General features: G+C 47.3%; 1 protein-coding gene and 1 pseudogene across 10 annotated transcripts in view; one reads left to right on the plus strand and one right to left on the minus strand.

The window, feature by feature from the left end:
- Positions 1-19,408, plus strand: part of CUX1 (cut like homeobox 1) — a 366,198-nt gene that overhangs the window by 199,468 nt on the left and 147,322 nt on the right. For all 10 annotated transcript variants that reach the window (XM_060649257.3, XM_078440403.2, XM_078440402.2 and 7 more), the window contains one exon: positions 16,429-16,566. In XM_060649257.3, the coding sequence (XP_060505240.2) occupies positions 16,429-16,566 (138 nt within the window). The remainder of the gene's footprint in view (positions 1-16,428; positions 16,567-19,408) is intronic.
- Positions 10,324-10,418, minus strand: LOC132689824 (U6 spliceosomal RNA; annotated as a pseudogene).

Genomic DNA, 19,408 nt, shown 5'->3' on the forward strand with positions numbered 1-19,408 from the left:
AAATTGTTTCTTCAGAACGTTTTCTGAGGTTTTGCGGTCTCTTAATTGTTCACGCTGAACCGTGCTCCCTAGAGCGGCACTCTCACTGAGGGAGAGCACTCTGGCAAGTTCTAACAACCCGGATTGCAAGAGAGCAGAGCGCATCATGCGTTGAGCTGTAGCCATGTGGTACCTGTCTGAGCCTCCTTTTGCTTTCGTATCATTCCATACAGATTCACCTGCCTGCGTAGACATTTATAAGACCCTTAGCATTCCGGGTTCAGCAGATGAGCACATGCGCCTCTTAGGGACTGACGTCCAGAACCCGTGTTTGGTTTCCCAGCCGCCCTGCTGGAAATCCCTGTGCCCACCCCCTCCCCCTCCTGCCCCCCTCTCGTGCAGTGGTGTCACGCAGCTCTGGGGGAGAAGTAACATTGGAGCCCTGGTTCTTCCTTCTTGTTCATCTTCGACATCCCGAATCCCAGATCATGTTATTTCTCTTCCCCAAAGTTCATTCGTGCTAAAGACACGGAATAAACTTTTAAATGTGTAATTGTCCCACGGATTCCACCGAACAGTTAAAATAGTTAGGACCCCCATCTTTGCTTTCTTCCTCATTTGCCACCAGACTGTTCCGCATTCTCTGGTCAATTCGGAGAGTATCTTAAGATGCTTTTTATCGGAAATACCCTGCTTACTTCAGCCAGAGCACTCTCTTTCCGCACTGCTGTGACCTCCCCCACCCCACCTCCCACTGATTAGTCAGTGGGTCAGCACCTCAAAAGCTGGCCCCTCCCTGTGTCGCAGGAACCGTGCGGAGTCCCAGGGGTAGAGCCGGGAGCAAATCGGCCACATGGCTTCCCGTTCTCATGGGCTTCAGAGGGTGCTGGGAATGTGGGCGTTAAAAGTAATCACACACATAGTCATTGTAGCGTGGGTGTGACAACTTTGGAGACAGAGCCCATTGGGCCTGAAGTGTAGATTGGGAAGGACTGGGCAGGGTCCCAGCTTGGCGAGCAAGAGGAGAGGGCAGTAATGTCATCTAAACCAAGACACTGGTTTAGGGGGCGCTGGGTTCACTGGTCAAGGGGGCGCTAATAGTTAACGCCCGAGTAAAGGTCACACACCAGTATGGTCACCCAGCTGCAAAGGCAGGTGGGGGCCTGGTAGGTTATGTGAAGGATTCTGGACTTTGTCTGACCGAGAAACCAAGCATGGCTCGCGAGCATGGAAATGCCACGATCAGATGCGTGTAACAAAAAAGTCATTCCGACTATACGGGTAGGACAGCAGATTACAAAGGTGTCCCGAGGGGATCTGGGGTGTGAGAGATGAGGTCCTTTGGTTTCAGGTGGCAGGAGTGAGATTAGAGGAAATGGACAGATTTCACCTGCATGTAGGAGGTACGGTAGATGGTTGAGGAAGGCCACCAGGGCAGTCCTCGCCTGGACACGGTGAGCGCGGTGTGATTTCCTTCAGGACTTGTTTCCGTGGTTCCCTCTGGTGTATTACTTAAAAGGAGGACCAACAGACAAGTTCGGAGGATTAATCTCTCTTCCTGGTTCTCTTATCGTCTCTGATCGTTGTCCTAATTGAAAGCGGCCTTTGGCTTTATCGTCAATGTCATGGCAGTAGGAGAGCAGATTTACATTTTGATTCATAAATAAGTTAGGATTTTACTGCGTCAGTCTAGATGGCTTCATCTGTCAATTTTGTCACAGACGGATTTTTATATCCTCATGTTTATGGTGAGCAGATAGGGGTAGCTTACACTTGGACACAGCTAAGATCTTTTTATTTTAATACACCTCTGATTGAGATTCGTATTTATATGTATTACTTGCTGATGATTAGCCATACGGAGAAGAGCTTCATGGTAGCCATCTGCCAACAACATGACTTGGTAAGGACACCTGGGCAAGGCCCCCCCAGATGGGGAGTCCCTCTGCGGCCGGCTCCCTCTGGAGCCTTGCGTCCTTCTGCATGGGGATCTGTGGGTGAGGGCCAAGTTCAGTGAATATCCGTCAACAACAATGACCCTGAGCGTGCGCAGAGAGGTTCAAGGTGTGCTGTGTGAGAAGTCCCAAAACACGTTCCCTCGGCCAGCACCTCCTGGCCGTCTGCTGTGTGCCTGCCCGGTGCATGCACCCGACATACAAATGTAGTCGAGGCTTGGCCCTTCCTGGGTGGCTCCTTTTCGAGCAGCGGGGGACCATACAGCCTTTGAGAAAACACTCCCATAGTGAAACTGGCAGCGTCCATCCCTAACTGTAGTGAATGGAGAAAGAAGTTTCTCTTAAAGGAGGATCCTCTCAGACAGCTGGAAATATTCTGGAATGACCACCTCAAAGCTCTGAGATAGCTGGCATGTTACTGTACTCTGAGAAAAATTATGATGATACACGTAATCTGCCAGAAATTTACTTCGCCTGAGCGACTTGCTCTTGCTTCTTGATACTCTTCAGATTTTTTTTTTTTTTTAACAATGAGCATGTATTTATCCCGGCAACGGGGTGGGGGTGGGGGAGTCTGGGGGGGAAGCATAAATCAGGAAAATAGTCACGATCTTAGTTTGTGAATAGCCCTTATTAATGGATCACAGATAAGAACTTAAGCCCTTGTCAATTGAGTATCTGTGAGACACTTCTCAATTGGTGGCAAGCACAACTGTGACTCTTCTGTCTCAGAAGCACCTCGGACATTTTTTCGGTTTGTTTTCTAAGTTGAGAAAGGAGAAAAAGACAGAGCGGGAGGAGCTCCCGCCTGTGCCTCCCAAGGCTTTGGGCGCCGGTGCATCGGGAGAGCCTCCCCGCAAAAGCTCACATCGCCTTCTTGGCCTTCATCTGTGGCCAGCCCGACAGGGAATCATCTTTCACTCCTTGCTAAGATGTGGTCTAGGTCCTCCAGACACAAACCCTTCAAACACAAAGGCAGTGCCTGGAAGGGTTTATTTTAAGATTTAAATCTTAGGAAGCACATTACCAGTGATATAAAATATTCATTGACTCATGACACGCCGCTAGAACTCCATGTTTCATGACTGCCCGCTCTCACTTTGTTTCCGCGGAATCACTGGCCTGCAGGTGTAAGTTGAGGCGGTAGTTTGCAGAAGTCTTGGAAGAGAGCTAGCTGGAGAGAGAACCCATCGAAACGCCTCCAAGGGGCTCCTCCGGGAGGTTTTCATTTGCCCTCGGGGAATACCTGCGCCGCTGTAAATATCCCCGCCTCCCCGCCTGCCCAGCGTTTGAGGATCTAGAAATAAAGGAGTGCATCATCCTTTTTAAGAACTGCTTTGTAATGCTCCTGCATAAGAAGACAGTACTAATCTGGTCATCTGGGCCCATCACGCTGGTTCCGAGTGAGGACACCACACCGTCAGTTAACATTGAAAAATACTGTTACTTCCGTTCTCCTTTCCCTGCCTGCCCCCCCCCCCCCCCCCCGACTCGAGGATCCCAATTGCAAGACTGCTGGAAAAAAAGAGGTGAGATCTTAGGATTTAGTTGGAAACACCCCTGGCTTCTCATATCAAGCTTTAAAAGGACGTGCCACTTGGTGGCATTTTTTAAGACCTTACAGATGTGGCCGCTCCAGTCTGATCCTGTGAGGCTGCTCCAGTCCGTGTATTCTAGGTCTCCTGGTGTTGGCAGCCCAGCCGGTGCCCAGACCCCTCCGGAGAGAACTCTGTAACCTCAGGATCCCCTTTGCACATTTTCAGTTTACCTTCATAAGACATTTTCATTCACACGCAAGAATCAGCCACCAGCACCCTAACAGGCCAGAGGACGAACTAGGGCTGCAGCCAAGATATGAAGCCTGTGGGTTGCAGATGCCTCCTGTCTCCCCTCTGGGTGCAGGGCCAGAGCTGGTCCCGAAGCAGCCTGGGGACCAGAGGACGAGGGACAGTTCCGCTCTGCCCAGCACAGGTGACTGTAAACCAGACAGGGTGGAGATTCTCTGCCCTCCCTGGCCAGCCTCAAACAAACGTGGGGCCTGACGAGCCTCACCATCGTAGGTCTGCGAGCTGAGGAATCGGCTACATTTTAAAGAAAAGTGAACGTGACAAGATGGGCGTCGGAGTGCCGGCCGCCACTTCTGCACGCTGCCCTCCTCTCCTGGGCTGTCCCTGCCCGTTCCTTTCCCGGTCCCTCGTCCCCGTGCGGGACCTCGCGAGCCGGGACTTGGGGATCCTGGGTTCCCTGGCGTGGGGAGGTGTGGCGCCTCTTCCCCCCTTAGCCGTAGCCGGGGTGGTCCTGGCACACTTCATATCTAGACAGCTTTTCATCAGTTGCTCATCAGCATGCTAATTGCTGTATGACTAATTATGCCCTGAATTCCAGTTGATTTTCTTAATGAGACAGCTGGGTTAATTATGTAATCGTATGATTACATTAGCCTAGAGTGCCCCGGCGAAAAGTAGCGTCTGCCACACTGTGATGTCATCGCAGGGATGGCACTCACAGGGGCACATTCGCCCTCCGATGGTGGCGGGGGGCCCCGTCGCCCGCAGAGCTCTCTGCGCAGACGTGGGCTTGGATTTAGCAAGGTCGTTCTTTCCAGCCCTCTCGGTGTAGGTGGAGAAGCAGCTCGCCACCAGCCTGTCCACACCCTCCCCGGCGCACCTCCGCCCCAGCCAATCGGCCCCAGCCAATCGGCCCCAGCCAATCGGAAGCCCTGCTTCCCAGCCTCTGCCGCTCGCTCTCCATGAAGTCCCGTGGCAGCCTCCTCCCTCCAGAAGTTCCCTGCACCAAGACTGCCACGTTTTATGGGAGCGCGCCAGTGCCTCTTTTATGGTGACTCAGAGAACTCAAAAGGAGAGGAAGACCAGGGAAGTCAGTTTACGCAAAGCGTAAGGAGCATAGACCGGCCCAGCCTCATCGCCCTCTTCCCCATACGGGTACTATTCATACCGTCTTTCCACCCTGATCTCCGCACCCCTCCTGGTGCCCGAGAAAATACACGTGATCAGAGGATGGGGGACGTCTTCAGCCACTGGCCACCTCTCTAAGACTCTGAGAGTCGGTAATGCCTGCTGACCACCCCCCGGCCCCCGACCACCTGCGACCCTCCCCCAGCGTCATGGCCGCCTCTCTTCTTGGCCAGGCTCTGAATGGGGGGACAGATCCCAGTCTCTGCTTAGCCTTTTTCTTTTCACCATTTACATTCTCTCCCTAAGTGACTTTTTTTTTTTAAGTTTGTTTATTTATTTTGAGAGCGAGAGAGAGATCATGAGCAGGGGAGGAGCAGAGAGAGAGGGAGAAAATCCAAAGCAGGCTCTGTGCCATTAGCCCAGAGCTCGATGGGGGGCTTGATCTCATGAACCATGAGCTGAAATCAAGATTTCTGACGCTCAACCTGACTGAACCACCCAGGTGCCCCTCTCTAAGGGACTTCCAATGTGTGTTATGCACCCAAATTCCACCGGTTGATTGCCTGCCCCTCCCCCGCCCCCCCCCCCCCCAACCTTCCGAGGACGGGAAAGAGCATCACCCAGGGAGTCAGCCTGGAATCCTTTCCCTCACGCCTGTAGCCAGTCCATCAGTAAGTCCTGCCGACCCGGCCTCCAGACGGTATCCCAAATTCGGCCTGATGCACATCAGCCGTCCCCACCCTCATCCAGGCCACTGTGACCTCTCCTGTCTCTTTGCTCCCCCTTCTCCTGTCCAGCACAGCAGCCAGACAGGTCTAAGTCAGTGGTGCCCAAACCGCTTTTGTTCATGTACCCCAAATCCTGAATTCATACCCCCAACATATGCTTATGTATGTACTTGTTTAAATGATAACACACATGTAATTACAGAAACGTATTAAATACACTGTAAGACATATGCTAAAAATGGAATTAGAAGGATGTGGTGAAGAGTAAAAGCAGCTTCACATTTGTATTTTATCAGCAGTACAAAAAACTTTGCTCTCGTGAAAAAAATCATACTTCAAAGTCAACTTGATGGAGGCATGATTTGCATATGATAAAACGCACCCGTTTTATGTATATAATTTGATAGCGTGGCCACCCTCAGAGCCTGGATATGGATCATATCCATCGCCTCAGAAGTTCCCTGATGATCTCAGACCCCAACAACCGCTGATCTGCTTTCTGTCGCTTTCGATGAGATTGGCCATTTCTGGCATTTCGCATAAAGGGAGTCTTTGGGTATGTTCTCTGATGTGTCTGGCTTCCTCCCCTCAGCATGGTATGCTGGGGGTTCATCTGTGTCGTTCGTCTATCACAGTCCTTTCCTTGTCATTGCTCTATGGGATAGTACAACGTGCTTATCCATCCGTCTGCTGACGGACATTCAGGTTGTTTCCAGCGTGGGGCTGTTGTATTTGGCCCGCTATAAGCACTCACGTACATTTCATTTATTTATGATTTATTTTGAGAGAGAGGACGCATGCACGCGTATGTCGAGGAGCAACAGAGAGACAGGGGGACAGAATCCCAAGCAGGCTCCGCACTATCAGAGCCCGACATGGGGCTCGAACCCTCGAACCATGCGCGAGATCATGACCTGAGCCGGAATCAAGAGTCGGATGCTTACCCAACTGAGCCACCCAGGCTCCCCTGGACATACATTTTAAACGGGCTAGAATTTAGGGCTAGAATTGCTCGGACCTGGGGCAGGTTGTGGTTAGCTTGATAAGAAACTGCCAAACTGTCCTTTTCCAAGTAGCGGTGTCGTTTTATCCCCAGTGAGAAACCAGAAGGAGTTGCATTTGCTCCATGTTCCCTCCATCAGTTGTTCCTTTCGGTCTCTTCGACTTTCCACATGGCGTGTTTTGTTGCGATTTTAATTAGCATTTTCCTGACGACTGATGATGCTATTTTTTCATGTGCCTTTTGGTCATTCTCAGATCTTCACTAGGGTTTAAAATCTTTTGCCCGTAAAAAAAAAAAAAAAAAGGAATGTCGTACTGAGTTGTAAATGTTTAACATATTCTAGATACAAGTCCTTTCTCAAATATATACACTGCAAATGTTTTTTCCCCATATGAGGATAAGGTTTTATTTTAATAAAGTCCAGGTTCTTATTTGTTGGTTGTTCCTTTTTATGTTCTGAGGAGTCACTGCTTTAGTTATAATTTTCTTCTCTTGTGTTTTTTGAGTGAAGTGGTATGATTTTATCTTTTACCTCTAGGCCTGTAAACATTTTGAGTTAACTTTCATGTATGGTGTGAGGTTGGGCCAAGTTTCATTGAACATTAATGGACGCTATGTGTGAGATATTTTTCTGGAGCCTCTATTTTACTCCATTGATCTGTGTATCTTTCCTTATGTTAATGTCACACTATCTTGGTTACTGTGGCTTATCAGTCTTAAAATCAGGTAATATAAGTCCTTTATCTTTGGTCTTCTTTTTAAAAATTGTTTTGGCTAGGTGAATTTCAGTATAAATTATAGATTTAATTTGTCAATTTTTACAAATGTGTTTCCAAGGACTTTTATCAGGGTTCCACTGTATCTGTCGATAATCTGAGGAAAATTGATAACTTACCCCTATTTAAATCTTTCAGTTCAAGCATGGTTTATTTATTTAGGTCTTCTGTAATGTCCCTCACCAATAGTTTATAGTTTTCAACATACAAACCTGGCACATATCTTGTCCAGCATATCCCCAAGTTGGTCATGTTTTTGGATGATATAGTAAATAGGGTTTTCTTCATAATCTTCTTTTCTAGTTGTCATTTTTATATAGAAATGCAGTTAATTTTTAGCAGTGCCTGGGTGGCTCAATCGGTTGAGCATCCCGCTCTTAATTTCAGCTCAGGTCATGATCTCCCAGTTCATGGGATCGAGCCCAATGCTGGAATCTACACTGACGGCACAGAGCCTGCTTGGGATTCATTCACTCATTCATTCATCTTCTCTCTCTCTCTCTCTTTCTCTGACCCTTCCCCTTCTCATGCTCTTTATTTCAAAAATAAATAAACTTTTTTTAATGCAGTTAATTTTTATATAATAATACTGTGCCCATGGCTTTTTCAAACTCACTTATTCTCGAAGGTTTTTTTTGTAGATTCCTTAGGACATTCCATCCTGAAGAGATTGTGTGCTTTGTAGTTGTTGGGCAACATGTTCCATAAATATCAGTTAGGTCAAATCGGTTGACAGTGTTAACTGAAGTTTTCTGTATCCACATTGGTTTCCAATCTGTAATATCAAATATTTCTTTTTCTTGCTTCCCCACCCCCCCCCCGCCTTTTTTTTTTTTTTTTTTTCTTTTGTACTGGCTAGGACCTCAAGTATGACAGTGAACAGAAGTGGAGAAAGCAGACATATCACATTGGTCCCAACTTGATGGAAAAGCATTCAGTCTTTCACCATTAAATATGATATTAACTGTGGGGGGGGGGGGTGGTTTGTAGACTCTTTTTATAAGGTTGAGAAAAATGCCCTTCTATTCCTAGTTTGCTGAGAGTTTTTGTCATGAGTGAATATTGAATTTTGTCAAATTTTTTCCTGCATCTGTTGAGATGATCATACGATTTTTCTCCTTTGTTCTCTTAACATGGTGAAATCATTTGATTCATTGCTTAATGTTAATCCAGCCTAATATTCCTAGGATAAATCTTAACTTTGTTATGAATTAGCTGGATTCAGTTTGCTAATATTTTATTAAGGACTTTCACATTTAAGTTCATAAGGAATATAGGACTTTAGTTTTTTTGCTTGTTTGGTTGTTTTTTGTTTTTGTTTTTGTTTTTTCCTTTTAAACTCTTTATTGAGTTTTGGTATCAAGATAATGCTGATCTTACAAGATGAATTGAGAAGTGCTGCCTCTTCCCCTATTTGCTGAAAGGGTTTATGGAAGATATCTATTATTCTTCCCTAAAACTTCTCTAGTTTACCAGTGAATCTGTCTGTGCCTGGGGTTTTCTTTGGTGCAAGGTTTTTCATTACAAATTTAACATCTTTAACATTTATATGACTATTAAGATTTTTTATTTCCTCTTGGGTCTGTTTTGGTAATTTTTCAAGAAATGATTCATTTCATGTAAATTATCCGGTTTATTGGCGTAATGCTATTCATAATATTTTGTTATCTTTCAAACATCTGTTGGATGTGTAGTGATGCCCCCTTTTTCATTCCTGATCTTAGAATTTGTGGATTCTCTCTTTTTTCCCTTTGATCATTCTGGCTAGAGTCTTCTCAATTATAGTGATTATTTTCTTAAGAACCAGTTTTTGCTTGCCTTACTTTTTCTCTCCCCCCCCCCCCCATTTAAGTTTTATTACTCTCTGTTCTTATTATTTACTAATTTCTACTTACTTTGGGTTATATCCACTCGTCTTTATCAGCTTTCTTAAAGTGGTGTTGAGGGGTTAGATCATTGATTTATTCCATTGTGGTTGCAAGACATGCATTGCATGATTTCTGTTCCTTTAAATTTATCAAGACTTATTTTATGATCTAGTATATGTTCTGTCCCTATGAGTGTGTGCACTTGAAGAGAATGAATATTCTATAGTTTTTGAGTGGAGTGTTCTATAAATGGTAATCAGGTCAGGTTGGTTGACAGTGTTGTTCAAGCATTTTGTATCCATACTGATTTTGTATCTAGTTGTCCTGTTAGTTAGTGAGAACAGAGTTTTGAAACCTTCATTAATGTGCTTTTTTTTTTCTCCTTTCAGTTCTTTCAATTTTTGATTCATGCTTTTGAAGCTTTGTTTTGGGGTGTGTATATCTTTAGGATTGTGATAGCTTGTCAATGATTCAGTTCTCTAAGTTTTGCACAGTGGTTTTCTTTATCCCTAGTAATATTTCATGTCCTAAAGTTTCCTTTGATTTTAATTTAGGCACTCCAGTTTTCTTTTGATTAGTGTTTTCATATTATATCTTTTTCTGCCCTTTTCCTATTAACCTATTTTTGTTATTATGTTTAACTTGCATTTCTTGTAAACAGCTATGCCTTCCTTTATTATCTAGTCCGATAATCTTCTTTTTAAGTGGAATGTTAGATCTTTTACATTTGATGTAATTATAGGTAAAGTTGGGTTTAAATCTTCCATCTCACTGTTTTCTACTTGTGTTATGTGTTTTTGTTATATTCTTCTACTTTCATTTGATTATTTTTATGATCTTATTTTGTCTCCCCAATTGTCTTATTAGCTATAACTCTTTGTCTTATTTTCTTAGTGCTTACTTAGGCTTTACAGTCAGCATCTTTAATTTATTACACTGTACCTTCAAAGAATATTATACTATTTTACATACAGTGTAAGAATCTTCTAGTACACGTATTTTCTCCCTCCAGTCCTTTGTGTATCACTATTCATTTTACTTCTACATTGGTTATAACCCTACAATACGGTGTTACTATTTTTTCTTTTTTTTTCACGTTAAAAAATATGGAACATTCATGAATTTGTGGGTCATCCTTGCATGGAGGCCATGCGATCTTCTCTGTATCATTCCATGTGCTGCCAAACCGAGCACTACTGTTTTTGCTTTTAAATAGTCTTTTCAGGAAATTAAAAATGAAAAAAGTAGTATTTTATTTTCACCTACAAATTATAATTTCTGGTGTTGTTTATTCCTTTGTGCACATCCAGGTTTCCATCTGGCACCATTTTCTTTCATTTTTCTTATAGTATAGGCACACTGACAGTGAATTCTGCCACCTTTTGTTCATTTAAAATAGTGGGGGGAGGGAAAAACCTCTACCTTACATTTCTGAAAGGTATTTTTGTTGGGTATAAAACTGTATGTTGGCAACTTTGGGTTTTGTTTTTTTTCTCTCAGGACTGACCCACTTTATTTCTGACAGGACGTCTCCAGTTAGTTGTATCTTTCTTCCCCTGTATAGAATGAGTCTTCTTTTCTCTGGCTTTTAAGACTGCTTTTTTATTCTTCTTTCCAGCAGTTTGATCATGTTTATTGGTGTTCTGTGTTTATCATGTTTATAGTTTGTTGAGTTTCTTGGAGTTTTAGCTTTATAACTTTTACCAGATTTGGAAAATTTCACCACTATTTCTTCAAATACACCTGTTGCTCCTCTCTAGGACAGGTATGTTAGATTACCTGATACCATTCCACAGGTTGCTGAGGTTTTAGTAACTTTTTTTTCAGTCTTTTCTTCATGTTTCTGTTCAGACAGTTTCTATGATCTTGTCTTTGAATTTACTAATCTTTTTTTTCTTTTGTAGTGTCTAATCCAGTGTTAAGCCAAGTCTAGGGAATTTTTTCATTTCTGATGTTGTATTTCAAGCTCTAGAATTCCATTCTCTTCTTTGTATCTTCCATTTCTCTCCTTAGTGTGTTCTTATTTTTCTTTAAATCCTCAAGCAGACTTATAATAGTTGTTTTAGTTTTTGTCAACAAATCCCATTATCTCTTGTCATTTCTGGTTCTGTTTTTATTAGCTGATCTCTCCCCTCCCCCATATTATCCTGCCTCTTTGCTTTTTTCGCAGAAATTTTTAGTGGTTGAGACATTTTTGTAAAGGATGTTGTCTTTGCCCACAAGTTTGTTTTTTTTTAATGTTTATTTACTTTTGAGAGAGAGAGGGACAGAGCATGAACAGGGGAGGGGCAGAGAGAGACAGAGACACAGAATCCGAAACAGGATCCAGGCTCTGAGCTGTCAGCACAGAGCCCGACGCAGGGCTCGAACCCCCGGGTTGTGAGATCATGACCTGAGCCGAAGTCAGATGCTTAACCAACTGAGCCACCCAGGCACCCCTGAATAAGTTTAGACGATGATGAGAATGTTTCCAAATATCTGCTACTAAAATGCTGTCACTATAGCATGAGTATCTTTCAAGAAGTGGTTTTTTTGCCACTAAGTGTTAAACCATCGCATCCACTTCAAAGACATAGTTTATGTGTTTGTTTTTTCAGAAATGCCTCTCAGGCAGCAATTACTGATAGCCATTTGCCATCAGCGATCAGGGCAGCTAATTTAGAACTCTTGAATTTTCAAAAGAAAATTGTATAATTCATCTTTAAGCGTAAAACTCTTAAATACTTCACCACTAAACCGACAAAACTTTTTTTGGTTCAATGTCCTGCAGTTTTCTTCTCATGCCCCAGTGGCTCACCTCGGAAGGAACCTCTTCTCTGGTGGGTTTTCCCATCGGGAGTAGAGTTGAATACAGACTTGGTTCAGACATTGTATTTTTAAGAGACCAACGTGCTACCTACTGCACCTCACCAGGAGGGCACTTCAAACATGGTATTTTCAGCTCCAGAATTCAATTTGATTCTTCTTTATATCTTTTATTTCTCTCCTTAACTTTGTTCATATCCTTGAGCACAGGCCTCACTGACGACGTGTCCCTGGTTACTCTCTCCCCTTCGTTGCAGCCTTACCGGCTTCCCTCTGTGCCTTGAATATGCCACATTCATACTCACCTCTGGGCCTTTGCACTACCCTTCCTTCTGCCAAGAAGCTTCAGAGTTTCTCCCTTTTGCCACACAGATCTTAATCTCCACGTCACCTCTTCCAAGAGGCCCTCCCTGTCCGTGTGTCTCCAGGACCCATTCCCCGTTCCCACACCCCGTTTCCTCTCTTACTCCTGCTTGGCAGTACTTGAAAGTATTCTGTTTTGTTTAGTTTTGCTTTTTTTGTCGGTTTCCTTCACTTCAGTAGAATGTCAAGCCTTGGGAGCAAGGATTTTGTCTTTTTGCCACCGTGATTCCCCCCTCCCACCCCCGCCAGCACCTAGAACATTCCTGACGTCATAGAAAGTACGTGGGTGCCGGCAGTCGGACTGAAGTGTTCCTTTGGCCGTGCCTGGCACTTCTCTGCTCCTTGATCTTCCCTTTGCTGCATCTTCCACAAGGACTAATCGCACCACAGTCTCCATGGGTCGAAATTCTGTCTCCTCTTTAAAAAAAAAAAAAAAAAAAAAAAAAAAATACAAAAAAGTTTACCTTTGCCAGTTTCTCCATCTGGGAGTGGTCTTCCCCTCATCCGATCTTCCGGGTGGCCCTCCTTGCTTTCCCTTTGTCATTTGTGAACTTGGTTTCTCTCTACTGTGAGACATGGTCCCAGCTGAATCAGCTGAATGCCCTGTCCAGTGCCTCACCTGGGCGGGGCCTGGTGCAGACAGATGAGTAGGAAATACTTGTTAAATTAGTACTCGACGAGACAGTGTAATTTAGGTGACTGGTGGTTCGGGAAGCAGAAATCTTAATTAGAATTGTGCGTGCCTGTTTGCCCAGGTGGCGTCTCTCCTCCCCCTGTCCCCGGGTGGGATGCCGGCGCCCCCTCTCCCCTCTGACTGTGATGCTGGAATTAATGAGGTCCTGTTACAAGTACTTGGGAGAAGGTGCTGAATAAATACAGGTGATGGTATTGTTGTTGTTTGTTGTAGTTATGTTCTGAGTCCGGGGCTGCGTGATGAGCTATGCAATGCCTCCAAGAGCGTTTTAGGAATTAACTGTTGGATGGCTGTAAAACACTTGACAAGTTTGTCACGTTGGGTGGATGGAACTGACAGTAAAGCGTGTCGAGTTGGAGGAGGCCCGGCAGCCGGGTTGCAGGATTTGCTGTGTTCCTGTTCCTCGCTTGGGTGTGTTCTCTGGCCTCCCCCAGACAATTCCCTAATTGAGCTGCTGAGGTTGGAGGCTTGTGACGTTCAGAATGAGACCCAACAATGCTTGTGTGGGGTTTAATGGCACGGGGAGTCATTAACAAGACAAAAAGCCATGATTTCCCCTAGATTAACATGCAGGTTGGGGTTTGGCATGTCGGGATTCATTGTTTTGGTCTCCAGCCCAAACATGCTAGAGTCATTATATTGTCATGTGGTAATTAGCTGTTCCTTTAATACAAGTAATAAAAATTAAGCCTAAGAGGTACTTTAGCAACGCCTTTTACATAATCCAAAACAATATTCAAATGCTGTAGGCATATAGCCATCCAGCTGTACTGTAGTAAAGTTTGAAGCTTAATGCACGGGGATGTTGGAACATTCGGTTCATTCTTTATTCTGTGACCAGTTTTGCTACTTAGGCATTAACCTTTAATAGTGTTAAATTAAATATACATGCCTAATGAATAATTATGAGATTGCCAGAGTTTTCATTTACAATAGAAGGCTTTGAAAATTCGTCTAAAGGTCTAGTTACCATTCACTTGATAACGTGCATGTTATTTTTATATGTCACTGAGTTCCTCGCTCGATCGAACGAGAGAAGCTATTTTCTATTCGAAGCAGACACAGTGGGTCCTGGCCTTTTAAGAGGAATGGGCTAGAAAAGTTGTCGACAGAAATTTTAGGGAAGGAAAGGGCAGTATACTAGCTTGGCTCTTCAAAAATATAATTTGCGCTGGCTGTCGTGCCACAAAGCCTACATGCGCGAACGTTAATAGAATGTTGTCCAAGTGCAACAGTGCTCCTTCTTCTCAATCCTTCTCTGACCTCGGGGTCAAGTTCACATTGTAGTTGTATACGAAGGTGGCTGTGGGCAGACTGTTTGTTTTCTGCAGGCCGGTGGCCCAGTGTGAGGCCATAGGGAGAAGGGTAAAAAAGGTAGAGGTTGGGGGAGTGTGGGGCGCATAGGAGCGTACCCTGGAAAGATCTTGAAGTGGACAAACACAACCAAAAAACTGCACCTGGAAAGTTCTGAGGAATTCAGTCTCTGGTGCTATTGCTACCCCTACTTCGAAGGAACCATTTTCCCCAAAATAGCTTTTGAGACCTAATTTAATGTAAATATTTTAATGCTGATTAAAATAAGAATGAAAAGCCACAAATGAGAAAGTGATGTAGTCATAAACTGTATATACACACAGAATAAATGCCCAGTGGCCAGGGGCGTCACGTGACGGACAGTGTTATGTTAAGCCCCACGCGCAGGCCCACTGTTGTGCTGGACATATCCCAGAGCCTGCCTTTTGTAAACTCTGCATCTCACGGAGTTCCTGGCTCCCGGCGGACTGGCCGACTGAGGCGCGGGAGATCTACCCTCGCTTCCAGGAACTGAGGGTGGTCTGAAAAATTAATGGCTCTGGTATTTGAAAATTAAGTGAGCTCTTGAATATATACCCTTGCGGATCCACTGGGCTCGGTGTTTAGCATTCCTCAACCAGAGACTAAATCTTCGCAGCCACCTCACAAGTGATGCTGGCGTCCATTCCAGAAATATCTTCAATAATCTCTTCTAAGCCCAGCGGACTTAGATACTTCTCTCTGACGGGGCCGAGAACAGTAGGGCAGAGTGTTCCGCTGGTGCCCAGCAGGTGCCCAGACGTGCCTTTTAGGCAGAAGGAGAAACAAAAGATCCGATCGACGCCAAAAGAACATTTAACGCCTCTCCATTTCGGGCTGAATTAATGATAAAGTCAAAGACCAGGAGTGCGTATTTTCAATTCCGTGTGTCTGCAATCTCTAATTTGAGGTTAAAATCCAGTTTTTTGTAAGTAAATCCGATGGCAGGTTGTACGTTGAACTGGCCACGGGACCTCACCTAGCCAGCCCAGGTGCTGTCTCGTCCCGTCCCTACCATAATCAGGAGTGCGGTGCTCCCTCCCCCTTCCCCCTGCTGGCTGGCCCGCTGGCCTGGGCAGGCTCACACTGGGCCAGGTCACCAGCTGTGTCTCGGGAAAAGCAGGAGCCAGATCACCACGTGCTGAGCCCTGACTCCCCCTCGGAGCACCCTTCCCTGGTAAAGGAGGACGGCGATGGGGAGCCATCATGCCCTATATAGGGTGGCCTCGTATGAAGCCCTCGTTGATGTCCTCCGCTCCACCAGGGAACCTTCCTCACTGGGAGGATGGTCACATGGAGTTAACAGACTGGGTTCGAGTTCCTTCTGTCCGCTCACTAGCCGGGAACCCTCGGGCACGTCCCCGCGCTTACCGGCGCTTTGGCCCGCACATCCTCTTCCCGTGATCGCTGTGAGGCTCAAGTGAGATAATGTCCATCAGGGTATCTCGTGACGGCAAGACGCTCTCGGAGTATCAGGTGTTATTTCCACCTTCGTAAGGGTTATGGGAAACTTGAGGCTTCCGGGACCTCCGCACACACTGTCCATCCTGCAGGCGCGGCTCTGGGTACGGGGTCGACTTCCCGGGGCTCCTCCACTTGCCGTCACCACATGCGTCCCCTTCCTGTCCGTCAGATCAAGGACCGAGAAGTCCTTCCGGTGTCGTACCATGCCGGAGCAGTGGGCAAATCCCAGCCGTTCCCAGGCCGAGTCCATACGCTGCGGCCCCAGGGGGTGGCTCTGTGCACACGTCCTTGGTAGGCCGCAGAGGAGCGACCCCCACCAGCCAGCCGTGCGGCCCGGGGCTCCGCTGGGGGCTTGGGGGCGGACAGGGGGTGTTGAGGCCACAGGTGCCCTGGCCTCTGGCAAGCGGTGGCAGCCCGTGGGGAGCCGGCGGCGGGGCGCCGACTCCCTGGGCACCCCGGTTGGCCTGCCCCGAGCCTCCGTGCGACCGTGAAAGTGGCTCGTCTTGTGTCCAGAGTGGGGGTGACGCGCCTTTTCCCCTCCCGCAGATCCCGTGCCGGCTCTGGACCTCGGGCAGCAACTCCAGCTCAAAGTGCAGCGTCTGCACGACATTGAAACAGAGAACCAGAAGCTGCGGGAAACTCTGGAAGAGTACAACAAGGAATTCGCTGAAGTGAAAAACCAAGGTTGGTGGGAGATGCACTGTGCGCTCGGCTCTGTCTTTTCTTGCTTTTTTCCCTGCTGCTAATTGCCTTCCCCACCCTGTCGCGACGAGCTGAGCTCGAACCGGGCTACACCCCGCGAAGGCCGGGTGGGGCCCCCATCGGCGTCATTGAAGAGAGAGAACGATGACGCTTAGCTGTTGGGAGGTGGAACTTTTCCTCAGCGCCATAGCTACATGTGATTTTCTGGCCCTGTGACAGGACCGGCCGGGATTCTTTAACATTCTTTCTGGATCATCCTGCCATAGGATCCGCCTTTCAAAAGGCCACCGTGTAGCCTGCGGGCGACACCTGCCAGAGAGCCAGCTTGTGATCAAAGGGCCCCGTCCAGGAAGTCGGTTAGCGATGGCTGCCGGGACACAAGGGCTTCAGACGCATCCTTCAAGCCCGCGTGCCTGAGCCCCACCGTCCCCTTGTCGGCGGCGCCTGTTTGTTACGAGTTTAATGAAAGGGAACAACCCCGTGGCGTGGCCGCCCGGCCGTCAGCCCCGGCAGAGAGGGCAGAGGTTGCCCGGCTTTTCCTGTCAGGGAAGGACAGAGTCCCCCCTGCACCTAAAATCCAGCTGTGTTCAGCTCCTTCTCGAAAATCACAAATCCCAGCTCCTTCTCCAAGCAGATGCGGGAGGAGCTGGGTGCGGGAGGCCGACTGCTTGGGCGACTTGGAGGGCTTCCCCTTAGTGGGTCTAAGACGCCCCGAGGGCTGGACACGGGATTACTTGTTGAAGGGCCTTGAAGTGTCCTCTAGCTCTGAGACCACGAGACAGGCTTCGAGGCGCCGTCCCGAGGATGCCCCCCTGCCCCCGTGGTGGGGGGACGGAACCAGCCGAGGCCCCGCCTCCATCCGGCTCCACAGGGAGCAGTGAGCCTTTGGGGCGCGTCCACACAGCTTCGTCCCGCTTGAGAGGGAGGTGTTGGACTGAGTGGGCTGGGATCCAGGTGCGAGAAGGTGCTGCCCCCCCCCCGCCCCGCCCCCACACGCAGGTGAGAGAGAAGCTGTAAATGCATACATCCGGGTATGGGCGCCACACTGTCCAAGAGGAGGTGCTTCTTTTTTCCCTCCCGTGACCCCTGACGTCTCATTTTGACGGGCCCGCTCTGTGGGTTTTCTGTAGTTCGATTTCGTTTTGTTGGAGGACGTGCGGGGGGGCCCGGGGCTCTGCGTGGCCCCCTTCCCCCACCACACAGCTCTGTCAGCGCCCCGGTGGCCAGTTGCCCAGCGAGGAACTGTAACTGAGTGAGGGGTGTCCTCCTCCCCAGAGGCCTCATCTGATGGGCTTTTTCTTTTTAAAATTTTTTTTAATGTTTATTTTTGAGAGAGAGACAGAGACAGAGTATGAGCAGGGGAGGGGCAGAGAGAGAGGGAGACACAGAATCCGAACCCGGTTCCAGGCTCCGAGCTGTCGGCACAGAGCCCCACACGGGGCTCGAACTCAACGAACTGTGAGCTCATGACCTGAGCCAAAGTTGGACGCTTAACTGACTGAGCCACCCAGGCACCCCTCTGATGGTTTTTTTTTTTTTTTTACATTATTTAAAAAAAAAACATTTTTTTTTTTTTAGGATTTATTTATCTTTGAGAGACTTTGAGAGAGATGGAGAGACAGAGCGTGAGCAGGGGGGCAGAAAGAGAGGGAGACACAGAATCCAAAACAGGTTCCAGGCTCTGAGCTGTCAGCACAGAGCCCGATGCAGGGCTCGTACTCATGAACTGCGAGATCATGACCAGAGCCGAAGTTGGGTGCTTAACCAACTGAACCACCCAGGTGCCCCTGATGGGCTTTTTTAAATGAAATAACAAGACAAAGACTCCAGAGGCAAACAGACCTGGTTTGAGAGCCTTTGATGCCACTGTGTACCTCTGAGACCTTGAGCAAGTGATCACGTGATCTCACCTCTTGAAAATCCTCCTTTTGCATACTGACCTCTTAGGATTGGGGTAGGCTGACATGGGGTGCTGGGGAGGCGTTTAGCGCTTTTCCCAACACTCAGCAAATATTAATGACTCTTACGCACCGTTGTTTTTTTCTAGAAATTCCCACTCCCCCCCGCTTCTTTATTTATCGATATCTTTACCGATTTTCCCAACATCCAAAAAAATGTCAACTTCCTCTCTTTACTTCCCAGTACACAGGGATTTTGATTTGGAAAGGTAGGGTGTACATCACTTGTTTTTATCATCGCCACCGTGGTGTAGACTGAGAAAGTTGCGGGAAAGGCATCTCTCTATCACGTGCTGGAACTCTCCCCGCCATTTAAAGATGAGTCCATTGGCGCCCAGGCGCAGCTGATCAGAGCAGAGCGCTGGGATCCTCTCTCTGCCAGGCTGTTCTTCCTCCTGCTGGGACACACCCAGGGGGCCGTCCTGGACCCAGAGGGGCCCCAGGGGCTCCAGGACAAGCTGGCCCCTGGCTTAGCGTCGGTCGGCCAGCGAGCAGCCCACCCCTGGTGGGGATGGCAAAGAGACCTCCTCAGACAGAGTGGGAGCCTCCAGCTGTGCCGCAGACTCCTCTGGAAGGAGCATAGCTGTGTCACACTGAGAAACCGCATTGGACAGAGCACGGAGGTCCGCGGGCTGTGTAGATCTTTCCAACCAATTGTGAAAGGCAGATGTGCTAGACGTTCCCACGGCCACAGAGATCATTGACGTAAAAGAACACGCATGTGTTTGCAGAGTTGACCTGTCACGGTGTCCACTTGGGAAGTGTTCATTCCTGCCCAACTTTGGCCCTGTCACTGTGGGTCGACAGTGACGTGTATGTATCACTAGCCATTAGGGTCTCAGAGTGTTTCTTTCAGGCCCCGAATA

This window comes from Panthera onca, chromosome E3 (assembly GCF_046562875.1).
Source record: "Panthera onca isolate mPanOnc1 chromosome E3, mPanOnc1 haplotype 2, whole genome shotgun sequence".
NCBI lineage: Eukaryota > Metazoa > Chordata > Mammalia > Carnivora > Felidae > Panthera > Panthera onca.